Source organism: Nerophis ophidion, linkage group LG06 (genome assembly GCF_033978795.1).
Source record: "Nerophis ophidion isolate RoL-2023_Sa linkage group LG06, RoL_Noph_v1.0, whole genome shotgun sequence".
NCBI classification, from domain to species: domain Eukaryota; kingdom Metazoa; phylum Chordata; class Actinopteri; order Syngnathiformes; family Syngnathidae; genus Nerophis; species Nerophis ophidion.
In genome coordinates this window covers 32,636,072-32,655,212 of record NC_084616.1, presented here as the reverse complement: position 1 = coordinate 32,655,212, position 19,141 = coordinate 32,636,072, and the positions used below count along the sequence as shown (strand labels likewise).

Here is a 19,141-nt window from a genome sequence, read left to right as displayed (position 1 = left end):
GGTCTTAGAAAAAAAATGCGGAAATCAACTTTGTCACGTGATGTTGTTCGCGCAGACTCAGTGCATGTGTCTCGAGATTGGGCATATCCGTCAGGTCGGAAATACTTCGGATACTTCAATTGAAATTTAGCAGGCTAGAGACGGCGAAAAAAGTACTTTAACTTCTCTAAAGCTTGGTATACTGCTCTTTCGTCGCTAATTGCCACTAAACCCAGTCACCCAGGGAAAGCAACACTTTACGCCTGGACACGACAAATATCGGGTAGGTACATTACAATCAACACTATATAATGATACACACACACACTAATCAACATTGTTTAGTTTACTTGTCGTTTTACAGTTTGGAGTCATTGGTAATTCATTCCAGAACGTTTTTTCTTAATCTTTATTGGAATGGAATTTACAATACTGAGGAAGATAGCTTAATTCCTGAAAAAAACTAATTAGGTGTGTGAAGTGTAATTCTGGTCTTGTCGTCACCTCCCAAGCCGAGGGACGACGCGCATGCGTAGTTGGATCAAAAGAGACGTCGAAGAGGCTCTGCTATTTGATTGATTGGTTGAAACTTTTTTTGGTAGATTGCAAAGGAAGAGGTTGCATTATATGAAACAGCACAGTACATGTTTAGTACAATTGACCACTAAATGGTATCACCTGAATCAAAGTTAAAGTGCCAATGATTGTCACACACACACACACACACACACACTATAGGTGCGGTGAAAATATCCTCCTCATTTGACTCATCCCCACAGGGGAGCTGTGAGCAGCAGCGGTGGCCGCGCCCGGGAATCATTTGGTGATCTAACCCCCAATTCCAACCCTTGATGTGCTGAGTGCCAAGCAGGGAGGTAATGGGTCCCATTTGTATAGTCTTTGGTATGACTCGGCCAGGGTTTGAAGTCACAACCTACCAATCTCAGGGCTTACACTCTAACCACAAAGGCCAGATACGTTTTTCAACTTGTTTAAGTCAGGGTCCACGTTAATCAATTCACGGTAAAACTGAATTTTGCTGAACCAAAAGTTGCTTTATTATAAGCAAGCGTCATTTGAACTGGTCTGCAGTACCCGGAGGAATCTTAGTTAAAAAAATCGAGGATTCCTAACCTGGAGAAGCTAAACCATCAGTTTATATATTCCTTCTTTGTCTGTTTGGGTGTGCGCTAAGTCTAAACAACACCTCCTGACCATAAAAGAGATGTTTGTGTGTAAGTGTCTGTGCGTTAACTCATAACTTAAAGGTTGGTGTTTGAACTAGACAGGTAGTCTACTCCCAAGGATAGGGCTATCACTTTTGCATTTGAAGTCCCAATTAGGGCCTCCTTCCTGTGAGAAGTGATCCAATTCACCTGCGAATATCAAACGAAGGGGCCTTATTTTATCATGTGCTCAAGCTGAAATACCACTGTGTACTCAAAGTTGAAGGTTTGCTTTTTCCAAGATGAATATAAACATTACCAATTGTGGAACTTATTATGAGTTAATTAATACACTTCATGTGCGCCTCAATCTCTACTCACAGCATTATTCATGTGTGAGCCAGGAGCAACATTTGAAATCATGTTACATTTCTGTTCTTCATTTGATCAAACAGAAGGCAGCATCTTATCATGAGGCGGGGGAAATGCAGTCCGACCCTCACAGATATCTTACCCCTAGTCCTCCCTTCCTCAGTATCTGCTGGAATAATTGTTTGATTTAACAAATTGGAGCATTTTTATATAATATAACATGTTTACTATAATGGCATTGGTTTCAGAAATAAGAGCCAAACAAAATGGGAATGAATATTGTCAAAGATTTTAATCGGGTTGTAAGAATACAGAAATGCTTCACAAGTGGCACCTCACTCGTGTGTGTCATGAAGAATGGAAACGTGTTTTTGAACAAGCCAGCCTTGTAAAAATGCACTGTGTACACACAAACCAACCACCCTCATATGGAGTTTGTCTTCCATCTTCACCTGTAGGTCGACAAGAGCCTGAATCATGAGATTTACAGGTATGTTTACTCAGGTAACAACTTAACAAGATATAAACTTTTGGTCGTGTGTTACTATTAATATTTTGTTTGTTTCAATCCTGTTTGTCGCACAGGTTTGGCAGTGCTGCTGTTGGTGGGATTCACCTTGCTACTTGTAAACACTTTGTTTGGAGGTGGAAGCAGTTCAGTTGTGCACCATATTTTCAATAGTAAGTCATACAACTAAAGAAACATGACATATAGATTTTATTATTGCACATTTTGTGTGTGTGTGTGTGTGTGTGTGTGTGTGTGTGTGTGTGTGTGTGTGTGTGTGTGTGTGTGTGTGTGTGTGTGTGTGTGTGTGTGTGTGCGCGCGTGCATATTTAATCCCCTGAAGAGCATGGAAACCTGCGAAACAGGCTTGTCGGGATAAAATAGCCTCTGTGTTTTTTCCTGACCTAACGTTTATTCCGCGCTACCCCGGTATTAAGCACTGTAAAATGGATAAACCACAGTAACCTCGACTTTTCATATACATATATATATATAGATATATATATATATATATATATATATATATATATATATATATATATATATATATACTCCAGCCTCCCCCCAACACGGAAGCTGGTAGTCTTAAGTTCCACTCGATTTGCGCCAGCTTCGACGGTGGGAGGAATCATTGACTAATGATTGGCCACCGCCCGCCTCAAGCCGGGCAGCCCCCGGTCAATTAGGTGCCAACCCGCCAGAGCCAGCATCATCCTGGCGGGGAATAGGGTAAAGCACGACTAGCAAACGTCAACAATTGCACCAAAGATGATCAGAAAAAAAGCGAAAACTGTGAGAAAGAAAACGAAGATACCAGCTCTTCGAGTATCAAGCTGGAATATCAGAACAATGCGCACAGGGCTCTTGGACAGCTTTGATCTCATTGGCGACTCGCGCAAGACCGCCATCATTGACCGTGAGCTCCACTGACTCAATGTCGACATTGCTGCGCTCCAAGAGACACGTCTTGCTGACTTTGGCTCTCTGAAAGAAAAGCACTATACTTTCTTTTGGCAGGGAAAGAGTGCAGAGGAATCTCTGGAATATGGTGTGGGATTTGCAGTGAATAACACTCTGCTTCCCATGATGGACCCACTGACAGGAGGGTCTGAGCGGATCCTTGTAATCCGCCTTTCTACCAGCAGCGGACCAGCAAACCTGTTGTGTGCTTATGCCCCGACCCTCTACCCACCACCAGAGTCTAAAGACAAGTTCTACGAGGAGCTCGACGCGGCATTCAACACTATCCCGAAAAATGAGCATCTGATACTTCTGGGAGACTTCAATGCCAGGGTAGGTGCTGACCACAAATCCTGGCCAGACTGCCTTGGTCACTTTGGAGTGGGTAGTATAAACGAAAATGGACAACGTCTGCTAGAGCTGTGCTGCTACCACAAGCTCTGCATCACAAACACCTTCTTCCAGAGTAAGCCTCTGCACCGGGTATCCTGGAGACACCCCAGATCTAAACATTGGCACCAGCTCGACCTCATCATCACGAGACGAGAGGCCCTTAACAGCGTGCCTCTCACAAGGACGTTTCACAGTGTTGACTGCGACACGGACCATTCACTAGTCCTCAGCAAGGTCAAGCTACGACCAAAACCGATCTATCACACCAAGCAGAAGGCCCGTCCACGCATCAATGCCAGCCGTTATACCAACCCTGCTGTCACACAACGCTTCCTCACCTCCCTTGACCAAGCACTCTGTGGACCATCATACAGGCAAAGTGCTGTGGACAAATGGAATTGCTTGCGTGATACCATCTACGACCAAGCCATTGCAACATACGGGAAGAGAATGAGAAGAAATGCAGACTGGTTTGAGGCTAGTGCTGCTGTGATGGAGCCAGTTATAGAGGCAAAGCGTACTGCTTTCCTCAAGCACAAGGGAAACCCCTCACAGAGGAACCTTGACGGCTTGAGAAAGGCCAAGAGCGAAGCCCAGCGAATGGCACGTAGCTGTGCCAACAACTACTGGCTCGAGCTCTCCTCAAACATACAAAGGGCCTCAGACACGGGAGATATCAAGGGCATGTATGAGGGGATAAAGCAAGCAACCGGCCCGTACATCAAGAAAAGCGGACCGCTGAAAGCCAAGACTGGTGAAGTGATCACTGACCGCAATAAGCACATGGAAAGATGGGCCGAACACTATACGGAGTTATATGCAACTGAGAGCATTGTGTCAGAGGCGGGTCTGATTGGAGTTGCAAACCTGCCTGTTATGATTGAGCTCGACAAGGAACCCACGCAGGAAGAGCTCAGCAAAGCTATTGATAACCTTTCATGCGGCAAGGCCCCAGGTGCTGACGGGATAACACCTGATGTCATAAAACTTGGGAAACCTTCGTTACTGCCGCACCTTCACGATCTCCTCTGCCTCTGTTGGAAGAATGGAGCCGTCCCCCAGGATCTGCGTGACTCCAAGATTGTCACACTGTATAAGAACAAGGGGGACCGCAGTGACTGTAATAATTACCGCGGCATCTCCCTGCTTAACATCGTGGGGAAAGTCTTTGCTCGTGTCACCCTTGCTAGACTCCACCTCCTTGCAGAACGTGTCTACCCTGAGTCACAATGTGGCTTCAGGGCAGCAAGATCCACAGTGGACATGATTTTCACCCTTCGGCAGCTGCAGGAGAAGTGCCGGGAACAGAGGAGACCCTTATATCTCGCCTTTGTTGATCTCACTAAAGCATTCGACCTTGTCAGCAGAGATGGTCTTTTCAAGCTGCTTGCAAAGATTGGCTGCCCCCCAAAACTCCTCGCCATCATAAGATCATTCCACTAAAACACACAGGGTTCCGTCTGTTGGGAAGGAGGAACATCAGAGGCCTTTCCTATCCGCAGCGGCGTAAAACAGGTCTGCGTTCTTGCGCCAATACTCTTTGGAATTTTCTTCTCCCTCGTTCTGTCTACTGCTTTTGGCACATGTTCTGAAGGTGTCCTCCTACACACGAAAGCCGATGGTAAACTTTTCAACCTTGCCTGTTTGCGCTCCAAGACCAAGGTGACCAGTGTCCTCCTGAGGGAAATGCTTTTTGCTGATGATGCAGCTCTAGCATCCCACACCGAGTCCGGGCTCCAGAGGCTGATGGACAGGCTTTCATCTGCCTGTAAAGAGTTTGGTCTCAGCATCAATCTAAAGAAGACCAATGTCATGGGCCAAGATGCTGAAACTCCACTCTCCATCTCTGTCGACAATCAGACTCTGGAATGTGTCAACACCTTTACATACCTTGGATCCGCAATCTCCAGTGACTTGTCACTTGACACAGAATGTTCCATCCGGCTTGCGAGAGCCGCCACAGTGATGGCCAGGCTGTCCAAAAGAGTATGGTCGAACAACTATCTATCCACGCGCACTAAACTCCAGGTCTACCAAGCCTGCGTCATTAGCACACTGATGTATGGCAGCGAGGCCTGGACCCCCTCCACCAGACATGAGAAACAGCTAAACAGCTTCCACATGCGCTGTCTTCGCCGCATCCTGGGAATCTCATGGCAGGACAAAGTTCCCAAGATGGAAGTCCTAGATCGTGCGCACTCCACCAGCCTGTTCACCATGCTCAGCCAACGCCACCTGAGATGGCTTGGCCATGTCCACAGAATGGACCCCAGCCGGCTCCCCAGAGCTCTCCTTTACGGCGAATTGTCAACAGGCTCCAGACCCCTTGGTCGCCCCCGACTGCGTTTCAAGGACGTGTGCAAACGTGACATGAAACTGGCAGACATCGACCACAACAACTGGGAGGAAGCTGCAAAAGACCGCAACGTTTGGAGGCAGACTGTTGCCACAGGAACCCGCCATGCAGAGGAGAAGCATATCTCCCGGTTGCAGGCGAGGAGACTAAAGCGGAAACTGCGTGACGCGGGACCTGCTCCTGTGTCAGAACCCTCCCCATACGTCTGCGCCAACTGCACCAGAGATTGTCACTCCAGAGTGGGGCTGTACAGCCACAGCCGCCGAACCAAAATATAACGTTTTGGTGTAAACTCAACTCGTCGTGTTTGGAGGAAGAAGAATACTGAGTTGCATCCCAAGAACACCATACCTACTGTGAAGCATGGGGGTGGAAACAACATGCTTTGGGGCTGTTTTTATGCTAAGGGGACAGGATGATTGATCCGTGTTAAGTAAAGAATGAATGGGGCCATGTATCGTGAGATTTTGAGCCAAAACCATCAGTGAGAGCTTTGAATGGTTGACCAAATACTTATTTTCCACCATAATTTAAAAATAAATTATTTAAAATTCCTACAACGTGAATTCCTGGATTCTTTTTTTTCACATTCTGTCTCTCACAGTTGAAGTGTACCTATAATGAAAATTACAGACCTCTGTCATCATTTTAAGTGGGAGAACTTGCACAATCGGTGGCTGACTAAATACTTTTTTGCCCCACTGTGTGTGTGTGTGTGTGTGTGTGTGTGTGTGTGTGTATATATATATAATATATAAATATATAAAGATAGTCGAGGTTACTGTGGTTTATCCATTTTACAGCGCTTAATACCGGGGTAGCGTGGAATATACGTTAGGTAAGGAAAAAACACAGAGGCTATTTCATCCCGACAAGCCTGTTTCGCAGGTTTCCCTGCTCTTCAGGGAATTAAATATGCACATATATATATATATATATATATATATATATATATATATATATATATATATATATATATGAGTGTGGGTGTGTTTATATAAAAGAAGAATCATTGTTCAATCCATAGATATTTCAGTCAGTTTTTTCTCTGTACTGTACTGAATGCAATATAGGTTTAGTGCCAGCAGGGAATGCCATTATTTAAAAAATCAGTACATTGAGCCGTTTTGGGGTGATATTTTTTAGATTTGTAAATGTTAACAGTGTTGGAACTTGGTAATATTTCAGTACTGTTTATACCTAAGAGACAAAGCGGTAGAAGATTAGTAGAGTGAGGTTAGTGTGTAATTGCGCATAGCAACTCACATTCTTTTTTTTTCAACAATTTGTAGGAGTGTGTTTTTAAAGTTGCTTTTTTTGTTATAATCAATGTTTAAATATATATTTATTTTGACAGTATAAAGAGTTAATGTTGTGCTAACCAACTTTTCTTACTTGTTGGTACATCCATCCATCCATTTTCTACCGCTTATTCCCTTTTGGGGTCGCGGGGGGCGCTGGCGCCTATCTCAGCTACAATCGGGACAAGTCGCCACCTCATCGCAGGGCCAACACAGATAGACAGACAACATTCACACTCACATTCACACACTAGGGCCAATTTAGTGTTGCCAATCAACCTATCCCCAGGTGCATGTCTTTGAAAGTGGGAGGAAGCCGGAGTACCAGGCATTCACGAGGAGAACATGCAAACTCCACACAGAAAGATCCCAAGCCTGGATTTGAACCCAGGACTGCAGGACCTTCGTATTGTGGGGCAGACGCACTAACCCCTCTCCCACCGTGAAGCCCTTGTTGGTACATTTTCTTCTGTATTTGGGATCCCCATACATCCGGAAAATTTGAAATCAAACCATGGAGGCATGGCAGAGACATTGATAAAACAAGCTTGTCTTTTTCCAAACTCGCTCCAAACGAGCTGTTTGGAATTTGAAATTTTACTTATGTATATTGTTTCAGTTACATCCGCAGATATCTCCATGTATGGTAAAGGTTTATCCCAAGAGCTTTGCGCCATTTTTATTCAGTTGCTGTCCAATGTTGTAATCATTAAGTTCCTTATTCTTCTCTATCCTCTTGTCGGGCAGACTGGCTTATGCGTGCACATGCAAGCTAAAATCCTCCGCTGTTGCCATTTCTGAAAGGAAGTAACATATAGTTCTAACTTATCTGTCAGTAGACTCGACATACAAGCACTGAAAACTGCAACATGGCTCACAGGGTGGAGACACAGACAAAGTGGGGTCTGGGTTGTAAGAGGGCTATGGCATGTAAATAAGACCGCTAACAAAAAAACGCATCCTCGAGAGACAATCAGAAAACAGCTTGAAGATGGTCAGTAAAACAAAATCTATGCAAAATGTTAACCAAAGAACCACTTTTACATGTTATGTAGACCACAAGAAAGTGTTTTAATGTCGGAAAAAATGTGACCTTAACAGGCAGCCCTCATCACATTGCTAGCACCGTAGCGCTCGCCTTGCTAGTAGCCTTAACAACAACACAGCACTTCCTCATTATGCACCAATAACATGTAAGAGGAACGAGATTGCATTCAGTAACACCCAGAATTTTGAGTATCAAACATTTCCATTCAAGTAAGTAATTTTTGCACAGTCTGCATTGTAGCTGAGATAGGCGCCAGCGCCCCCCCGCGACCCCGAAAGGGAATAAGCGGTAGAAAATGGATGGATGGATGGATGTATTGATGCAATATTTATGCAATTTTTTGGTGGATTTTTTAAATTATATTTTTATGAATGTGAGTGTGAATGTTGTCTGTCTATATGTGTTGGCCCTGCGATGAGGTGGCGACTTGTCCAGGGTGTATCGCACCTTCCGCCCGATTGTAGCTGAGATAGGCACTAGCGCCCCCCGCGACCCCAAAGGGAATAAGCGGTAGAAAATGGATGGATTACTTAGTTATCATATAATCCATTACCTACTAGTCTGCTCAACTTGAATGTCATAAAAGGGAAAAAAAGGCATTTTGATTTTGCTTTAGTTTTTACAACATTTTGTGTGTTTTCAATTTAAGTACCCGTTTGGGAACTGTTTGAGCTGACGCCGTCTACACATGTATATGCGCACTGTGCAATGTAGTTGACTCCGTTGCAATCCCTCCTCCACAGTTACTTTTTACAAATGTACACTATATAAAGTAATATAAAGATGCTATAGTCACCCATAAAGTCAGAATAAAGACATGCCATTTATTAAACAAGGTTGTTTCAACGCACAACATGCCTAGAACATAGAAGACATTTTAAACCTGCAGTCATGCAAGATAAATGGAAGGATATTGTGTAAAAAAAAATTTATGATTAGGTGATCTATTTTTTTGTTAATTAAAGAACAAGGCATAGACCTGTTTCATATGAACTATAATCTTAGAAGTTGTGATGTCGTCCTGTATAGAAAATAAAAATAAGTTATTTTATTCAGGCTTCCCACTGATTTAACAATTTGTGCTGACAGTTGTATTAGATCTTTGGAGATACCTGGTGTGATACACTGTGGTCATCCATAAACATACAAAGTTGATTAGGTTTAATTACATGCTTTATAGACAGACATTCACTTAACGCTGCCAAAATAAGTTAGGTAAAGACACAGGGTCATATTCATAGGTGTGTAATATATGTTTTACATTATACAAAATATAAGCAACACCTATATTACAAACCAGTGTAGTTGTATGCCTCTCACAATAGTAAACATATTGTTAGTTAAAACCACTCTGGCAGGTCACCAAACATTACTGGCTCTTATTGGATTGTGCAGCTGCATCTAATAAGGTGTTTGGTGGGTGTTGATAACAGTTTCTGTAAAATAATTCCTTTTCTTTGACTAATTCTCTTTCATTTTCAATTGTTTTCAGGTGAAAGTCAGGGACCAACAACTGGTATTTATAAGACAATACTTTAAATATCAGATCCTTCTCCAGCAGAATTGTAATATAGCTACAATATATGTTTTGTTTTTAAAGCTGAAGTGCGACCACGGCGGTATAAATGTGGCCTTTCAGCACCATGTCCTTCCAAACACCTGGCTTTCCGTCTGGTATCTGGAGCTGCCAATGTCATTGGGCCCAAAATCTGTCTGGAGGATAAAATGTGAGATAATGTACATACTGTTTCCACTGACTTCTCTGATGTTTTCTCCTTTTTAATTTAGTTCATGTCACAATCTTTCTTTCTTCCTGCCCTTTTTCTTCTTTATTTGTGTCATTCCCCTTTTCTTCAATTCTTTTTTTTATCACTTCTATAGTATATACACTAACACAAGTGAGTACAAACTTCACATTTCAGGAGAATTTTATTTTTATTACAGTATATCTTTTCAAGAGATAACATTATAGAAAATAAACTTGGTTATACGTTATTTTAGTGGTCAACTGGTTTGGCTGAGAGACACACCGTCAGCTAAAAAAGCTGTTATAAGACATGTTTAGAATGTCATCTCTAAACCCGGCAAAGCCAGCAATCCAATGAAAACGGGTCCCGGCCGATGGGGTACACGGTCAGCTAAGTCTCTTAGAAAAAGTCTTTGGAGGATTTGATACTTTTTGAAAACCTGTTCAATGTATAAATAAATCCAAATTACTGTTATTTATTATTTAATAATTTCAACTCAAAGCTCTCTGTGTGAGAGATCTTTAAGTCCGGGAGAGTGTCTTTGGGACTTAGGATCCTATTGTCCCATGCGCTTAAGTGGATTCAAGATGCATAGTTGTGCTTATTCTGTCCATGCAGCAATTTCCTCCTTCATGTAAGTTTGTCACGGTGTTACAGCACGCCTTCATCCAACCCAGGAGCAACCCTAAAATGTGGGCAATAGCTGTCAAATCTGGCCTTGTGCATATTTTTCCAACGACTTTAGTACTTTTGGTAACGAACGAGGGAGATGTGGGTAACTTCAGGCGTGTAGAAAAACACTACAACACAAACGGGAGAATAAGGCCCTAAGTGCAGAGCTCTTTAAAAAAAAAAAAAATCTTAAATATGGAGCAGGTGAACATTTTTCAACAGTATGCATCCAAAGTCTGGCTAAAGAAAGTAAAATTTGCCCAAGTGTTCGGACAGGTACGGACAGTGAAATGAGTTCTACAGTGGACTGAACTTTAGAGCTGTTACATTGCATTATATAATCTTCAAAAAGGCAGATACCGTCTCACATTTGGGTGGCACAGTCTCTATTAGCCTAATCGAATTGGTCTAAAAATATCTAAAATGATCTGTGATGTGAAGACATGGATACTTATTTTCTGATTGGCTCATAAAGCCTGATTCACCAAAACGTTCTCAAACTTTTTCCCCCCCAAGTACCACCTCAGAAAACACTTGGCTTTTCAAGTACCACCATAATGACCAACATTAAAATACAGTAGTGTAGTAGGCCTATGTATTCATTAAAATCAAGACAGCGATTTCATTTAACAAGTATATTTAATATTTTTGGCCAATATAACTTCACACACTGTTTGAACACTAACACTGTGTTTGGATATATGGAAATAAAACACTGTACTGTAATCAAGTGATTTCTGGTGTACCACTAAATGGAGCTTGCGTACCACTAGTGGTACACATACCACAGTTTGAGAATAACTGCCTTAGCTGTTGGTGTTTAGATTTGTAATGGTGCCGACTGCTGCACAGTGAGGGATGTTGCACGGATAAATTCTAAATTAAGATTTAAATGCTGTGCAGAAATCAGAAATGTTTGATTCATTTAGCTCGTTATTGCATAACTGTAATCCAATTGCTGAATCTTCTGGAGTAAAAAAAAATACTGAAGTAAACAAAATATGGTACAGCTGAAGGTTACGTCCCAGATATGTGCAAAGAAAGATATGTATTAAGTGTGTCCTTTGTTGTACAATGGGACATCATACCTCCAGTTGAGAATCACTGCTTTAGAGAAGTAAAGCAGTACTAACACATCTCTGAGATGTCAGGTGACTTTTGTGAAAGAGGATTTCAGTAACAACCTTTGTAGCTCTGGTGTATTCCATACCCAAAATATACAAGGTCCTGTGGTTGGTGGATTCTGGTGCTTGCACTAAATATCTACACCAAGGACACAATTTATGAGGTTTATTCACTTGTGTTGCCAACTATTTAGACAATAATAGGTGTAGTATATCTGTACTCCAATTGTAGCTTACATTGACTACTCTAAGTTAGTAAGTAGCTGAAATGTAAGAGTGATAACGAGCAAGGCAAAGAAGTGTTGTGCTTTGGATTGTTTTAACTTCACCCTATTCCTCTCACACAGGTTATTAAGCAGTGTAAAGAACAACGTTGGCCGAGGAATAAACATCGCTTTGGTGAATGGTACCATGACCCAAGTGTTTTATGACTATATTTGGGTTTAATGATGAAGCATCACACACTGTTTTTTGTTCTTTCCACAGGGGTCTCTGGGGAACTCCTGGAAACAAAAAGCTTTGACATGTGGGCAGGAGGTAATCAAAGTTGATGTTAATTAGGGATGTAACGATTAACAATTTATAGTGATAACTGCAATAAAACCCCTGACAGTTAGTATTACTGTTTTAATTAAAAATTGTTAAAAGACAGTGACTGATTACTGCACTTCAGTTAACTCACGGACTGACTGGCACCAGCTCGCCAATTTAGATTAGATTAGATTAGATTAGATTTAGATTAGATAGTACTTTATTTATTCCGTCAGGAGAGTTCCTTCAGGAAAATTAAAATTTTCAGCACAATCCCATTCAAGTTTAAACACACATTACAGGGAGACAGAACAGGATCGCTGACGGTTTAAATGCTAACATGAAAATACAATTTATTATCATCTTTCACCATTCAGAAACAACATACCTCAACACAAACAACACATTGCTGGATGTGAAACTAAGATATTCAGTGGTGCACATTAAATAAACAAGCTTTGCTCTTTTAGAACAGAGTTACTCGTAGGAATACGAGACAAGGTGTTTTTATGGTGCGTTTAAGGACTGCTGAACAGAATAGGATGCCACCACGCCTGCCATAAATAATATATTTTATTTGTTGCACACTTTTAATTTCAAGAAATATTCAAGTGCTATAATACAAATCAATATTTGAAACAACAAAAGCTTAACCATTTAAATAGACCAAATACTAAGACTAAAACACTATCAATAAAGCATAAAAAACACAAAACATGCAAAATAATATTTTTTTTCGAACAGTGTGTGTATTTATTTTAGTTATTAGAAAATTAAAAAAAACTTGGTGAAAAATTTCCGTATGTAGAAGTACTTTTTGAGCACATTCAACTATACCGTGATATTAATAACCGTAATCATTTTGGTCACAATAACTGTAAAATGACATTTTCATATTGTTAAATCCCTAGTGTTATTGTAATGTATGAAATCAAGACTGTGATCTTTGTCCTCAGATGTTTCGGACTTATTGAAGTTTCTGAGGCCTCTCCATGAGGGAACACTGGTGTTTGTCGCCTCCTTTGACGATCCAGCTTCCAAGTAATAATCTACTATTACTACCTCACCCACTTTGTAGTACCCTATCGGGTTCCCCAGGGATCAATTTGGGTCCACATCAATTTTCTTTTTTATGTATTATTCGTGGTTATCTACAGTCTATCAGGTATAAAGCTCTTATCTTTACATGATGCATGTGGTGTAACATAACAAGCAGGATAAGTGATTCTTTCATACTCCTAGATTGCATACATTGTAAACAGCTTGTAAAGTGTTCTGTAGTTAACTTTTATTTCATTATTAACATTCCTTCTAAAAAGGTTGAGGCTCATCTTTAAGTAAACATTTTTCTCATGTCCGGCCGCAGGCTGAATGACGAATCTCGCCGACTGTTTGAGGAGCTCGGGAGCATAGCCGTGAAGGACCTGGCCTTTCGGGACAGCTGGGTGTTTGTAGGTGCCAAAGGGATCGAGAATAAGAGTCCATTTGAGCAGGTACTTATAATGTATTTACAGTGTCTATTTATATTCCTGAATTGTTATGTGCTCACTGCTTAGTGTTGGCATAAATGTTTTCCACAGTGATTACCATAATTTCCGGTCAGTGAAACTAAAAAAAAATTGAATGTTGGGTTAAAGGCTTTTCATTTGAGCAATTAAATTTCCAATGTGAAACCAATATGTGATATACATTTATTACATACAAAGTGAAATATGTCAAGCTTTTATTTGTTATAACTTTTGTTCATGATTTACTATTTTTGAAAGCCCATCATTTTCTGAAATTTTCAATTCAAGGTTTTCATAAACTGTAATTTATAAACATCAAAATTATATCAGAATAAATCTTGAAATATTTTGTCTATGCATGGTGTCACTAATGCTGGTCATTGTATTCTCAGGGCATTTAATCTATCGCAACTATACTGTTTGGTATCTTGAGTTGTTAAATCCTGCGCTTTTTGCAAGGTTGTGGCATATTTATGGGTTTTTTCATGTTCACGGGCTTCACACGCTGCCAAGAAATTTAGTCTTGTTACATCAAACCAATTAATTTGCTAGACAGGTCACGGTGGACCAATGAAATTGTTCATATTAAATCGAACACACTTACAACCATCACACAGTTTCAGCTTTCATTCAGCTTTATGGACTCACCTTCATCCTAAAGATGACATGCAATGCACACGACACAGCCCCATAGCCAAAAGTGATCAACAAAGCCATCGAAAAGGGAAACAGCGTTTGCTAAGTATGGATTTTCAGCCATACTAACTGGCCCTGAAAGACTGACCGGACCGGCATGCAGGAGAAGGACAATGACTCATGTTACAGACACTGTCTTTTGCTAAATTTCTGCATGAACACAAGCACCTGTGTAAATATTTAATGTTTCAACATGTACACCTGCATCTTATAGACTTGTGTGGCCAATATATGTACAAAATGAAATTAGTCCAAAAATTAGGTGGGTGTGGCTTACATTTATTTGTGATCTATTGTCGGAAAAAAGGCACTTTTCAAATAAAGCAGGGTTTACAACCTCCAAATTGTAAGAGATGCAACAGAAAAAGATGCAGAAGGTTTCAAATGATAAAAACATCTTGAATTGACACAAAGTTCTGTTGAGAAAAAAGTGTTTTCAATAGCTGAGCAAGTAAGCAAGCAGAGAAGCCTGATCATGTTAATAAGACTGTTGAGCAACTACGAAAGTTGTCCTGTTATTTCATTGCTATTGAAAATACATTAAAAAGGTCAATTTTATTGTAAAAACATTTTGAAAAATAAATCTTGTCTTATATCCAGTCATCTTATGTTTAAGTTAATACGGATAAACCGTAATTTGCGGACTTTAAAGCGCACAGCCTTTAAGCCTCACCCACAAAATGTTTTTTGTACAAACCGTATGTTGGCCACATATGTCTATTAGCCGCAGGTGTACACATTGAAATCTGAAATAGTTACACAGGCGCTTGTGTTTATTCACAAATGTAACAGAATACCACGCCTTAAACACGTACAACATACAGTAGTCTTCTGGAAACGTGCTGCTGGGGTTATTTGAGATGTCCCCTTCGGTCTCAGCATTAAAAGGACTCAGGGGTTTCGTCACGCTTTTTTCGGTCTGGTTTCCCATTTACGCTTTCATTTTTGCCTCTGGGCTAGTACTTTCTTCTATGCACAGCGGTCAGGCATTTAGGGGGCCTCCTTGGCGGTGGTGGATTTACGTCACGCTGTTTCCTTTTTCGATGGCCAGGTCAATTATCTTCTGCATTACGGCTGTGTTGTTTGCATTTTGTCGTGTCTTGATGAAATTAAGTCTATAAAATAAATGGCAGACTGAATAATTATGTGAGTATGTTTGATTTGCAAGAGGTCTTTAACACATGAATTTTTTAGGTGATCTTTTTATAATATATTTTTTTATTATTTTTTCCCCCCGCAATTTTTCCACAAACGTAATTGTCTTTAAATCCACATGAATATTGAGCCAAAACACTGAAATGTGAATAAATAATAACATGACAGGAATAAATAATTATATTATTTTAGTCAGGTTCCCATTTGGGATAGCTAGACATTAGTGCCCAAGTTGCCATATAGCAATTGCCGCGCTAGTTGTCAGCTAGCGATTGGCGTACGAGTTGCCAGTTTGCAATAAGTGCACGAGTTGTGACCTGGGGGTTAGTGCTCTTGTTGCCAGCTAGCAATAGAGCGTTTATGGCCAGCTAACTATTTGCGATTTATTTGTCAGCTTGCAATTAACGCCCTCGTTGTCAGCTAGCAATTGTCACGTTAGTTGTTACCTAGCGATTAGTTCACCATTTGTCAAGCTGGGGATTATCTCCCAGCGAGCAACTAGTGGCACAGTGCTGTTACTTGAATATCGTTAGTATTGCACGATTTCTACCGCTTGTCCCTCTCGGGGTCGCGAGTTCAATATAAAATAAGATAATAATTTCATACAAGATATATACGCTGCTACTGCCCATCAGTTCGGAGTTCCTGGGCCTGGAATAAGTGGAAGATTCCTGATTTAATGCAAACAATTTAATTGGTCCACCAATTACGTATTGGTCCACCTGTACAGCAATTTCATTGGTCTGATATGACAAGGCCAAATTTGTTAGCAGCATGTGAAGCTTGGAAACATAGCAATCCATATATTTTTTGCTGCAATGTAAAAAAAATAACGCAAGGTTCAAAGTGTGGGTTAAAAAGGCTAATAGTCCGGGAAATTATGGTAATTGCCTATAGGCACTGTCAGCCCATGCAACACCACAGCTACTGCTAATATAAAGGAGAATACTGCTACTATTTATAGTACTAGTCAGAGTATTATTTATTTAGAATTATAATAGTGCTGTTGCCTGTAGCTCTCGAAGCAGTAGCACCTAGTATAGGAGAGAGGGGAAAAAAGCATCACAATTCATCTCTTTTGATGAAGTCTGATCCGATCGGTTTGGTTTGATTGCTCCCATCAGCGTATGAAGAACAGTAAAACCGGCAACAAGTACGAAGGTTGGCCAGAGTCTCTGGAGATGGATGGCTGTATTCCCTTAAGACCACCCCTGGAAAATTAATTCAGACCTGTCAACATATGAGGTACCCAGTTTATATACACCCGACTGACTGTTGGAAAGCTAAGACTGAAAGCATCCTAGTTTTCTCTTCCGGGATCTCGGGACCTGATATATGTAAATGCAGACGTAGTGGTGAAAGAGTTTCTTGGTGTGGAATGGAAGCCATCTGGGTGTGAGGTTCTTCAAGAGAGGTGAAGAAGTGAATGATGAAAAATGTAACATGAAGATGTGTAAGTCTTCCAGAGCTTTTTGGAGAAAGTAATAGATTTTGTCTCTGCTACAAAAGATGCAAAGAGTTCTAAGAACTTGCACCACATCTTAAGGTTTCTCGAAACACTTGGTTTCATGAAAGTGACGAGTAAACATAATCAGCAGGAGAAATATGTGCGGTAATGCAGAAGCTTAAATGTAAACATCATATTTTTTATTCAACTTAAATATTTTGAATGCTGTGATAAATATTTCTGTGAAATTACGCATAGTAGTAGCAGCCATTGTTCCATTAGAACCTGATGCACGAGCTTACTGTTTACAGATATTGCTTGACAATTAGGTTGTTGACTTTGATAAAAAAAAATATTTATTATACCGCACAACACAGGAGTTTCATCTTCTGGGTTCACTTGGACACTGCTACACATTTTAATATTTTTTGATGCTGGATGTTATTTGTCCACAGCTTTGAGCTTGGTTTGACAATGTTGAATATATACTTGTGAATGTTTTTAAAATGCTGACTGTATCCACAAGTTCTAATGTATTACAATTATTTAAATGCATAGAAAAAATATTATTGCTGTTTTACGTGTAAGTTTTTTTGTTGTTGTATTTACGTACTGCAATTTTATACAAAGCTTTGTTTGTTTCTCAATAAAATAATTGCATGCTTTTTCTGTCCAGTCCAATTGGAGATCATAAAGTCCACCAGAGGGCGACAGAAATCAATGTTTCATCGGGGTTGTTGGGTTCATCACGCTCGAAGCGATTTCTTGAATGTACACAGTTTGATCTCACATACAAACACGCATGGACAGAGGCAATGTGCACTTTAGAACATATATTCAGCACACAATGTGGTTGCTTGTGGAACCGCACAACATACTAATGTCAAACAATATCAAAAAATATAATTCGGGCCATGATAATATGGTGCCTGCAATGACTACAGCAGTAGTTCTCAAATGGGGGTATGCGTACCCCTGGGGGTACTTGATGGTATGCCAAGTGGTACGTGAGATTTTTTTTTTAAATATTCAAAAATTATTTATAAATATTATTATAAAAATTATAAAAATTATTTATAAATATATTTATTGAATAATACTTCAACAAAATACTAATGTAAGTTCATAAACTGCGAAAAGAAATGCAACAATGCAATATTCAGTGTTGACAGCTCGATTTTTTTGTGGACATGTTCCATAAATATTGATGTTAAATATTTATTTTTTTGTGAAGAAATGTTTTGAATTAAGTTCATGAATCCAGATGGATCTCTATTTCAATCCCCAAAGAGGGCACTTTAAGTTGATTACTTCTATATGTGTAGAAATCTTTCTTTATAATTGAACTTTTTTTTCAAATAGTTCAAGAAAGACCACTAAAAATGAGCAATATTTTGCACTGTTATACAATATAATAAATCAGAAACTGATGACATAGTGCTGTATTTTACTTCCTTATCTCTTTTTTTCAACCAAAAATGCTTTGCTCTGATTAGGGGGTACTTGAATTAAAAAAAAATTCACAGGGGGTACATCAAGGTTGAGAACCGCAGTACAGTCAGCTAAAACGTGTATTTTCAATGGTGCTTAAGTTACATTTGCCTAGAAGGCTATGTTTTCATTTTAGTGAGATTGTTTGTGTGGCAATCATGAGGGCACATTTATTTGATTCCACTGTTAAGTGAAATATCAATACATTTAAACAGAGAAATACATGCTAACAAACGGTTTGAAATAAAGGTTACAAATGTACTTGTAGTTTGAGTAAAATTCCGATCCCCTACAAACTCGCAAGCATTGTGAATAAAGCCACATTTTGAAATAGGATTGAATACTTATTTTCCTCAATCAAATATAATCCACATTTAGAGGAGCCATGCATATGAAGTGGTTCGGGCATCTGCTCAGGATGCTACCCGAACGCCTCCCGAGGGAGGTGTTTTTGGTATGTCCAACCGGCAGGAGGCCACGGGGAAGACCCAGGACACGTTGGGAAGTCTCCCGGCTGGCCTGCGTACGCCTCGGGATCCCCCGGGAGGACCTGGACGTAGTGGCAGGGGAGAAGGAAGTCTGGGCTTCTCTGCCTATGCTGCTGTCCCCGTGACCCGACCTTGGATAATCGGAAGAAAATGGATGAGATGAAAATGTAATCTAATTTAGGATTTTATTTAATGTGT

General features: G+C 40.3%; 1 protein-coding gene across 3 annotated transcripts; it reads left to right on the top strand.

Moving 5' to 3' along the window:
* Positions 1-41: 41 nt before the first annotated feature.
* Positions 42-17,629, top strand: fam3a (FAM3 metabolism regulating signaling molecule A). 3 transcript variants are annotated; one of them, XM_061903434.1, is made up of 11 exons: positions 43-262; positions 759-854; positions 1,976-2,007; positions 2,103-2,198; positions 9,576-9,599; positions 9,684-9,810; positions 11,975-12,033; positions 12,114-12,164; positions 13,115-13,199; positions 13,525-13,651; positions 16,642-17,629. In XM_061903434.1, exons 3-11 carry the CDS (start codon positions 1,995-1,997, stop codon positions 16,738-16,740), a joined length of 681 nt encoding a protein of 226 aa, XP_061759418.1. In that variant the 5' UTR covers positions 43-262; positions 759-854; positions 1,976-1,994; the 3' UTR covers positions 16,741-17,629. The 3 variants fall into 3 exon arrangements, with proteins under 3 accessions (XP_061759419.1, XP_061759418.1, XP_061759417.1); XM_061903435.1 differs by lacking the exon at positions 759-854 and having other exon boundaries at positions 42-262; XM_061903433.1 differs by lacking the exons at positions 43-262; positions 759-854; positions 9,576-9,599; ... (4 more) ...; positions 13,525-13,651; positions 16,642-17,629 and adding an exon at positions 3,043-4,824 and having other exon boundaries at positions 1,970-2,007.
* Positions 17,630-19,141: the final 1,512 nt, after the last annotated feature.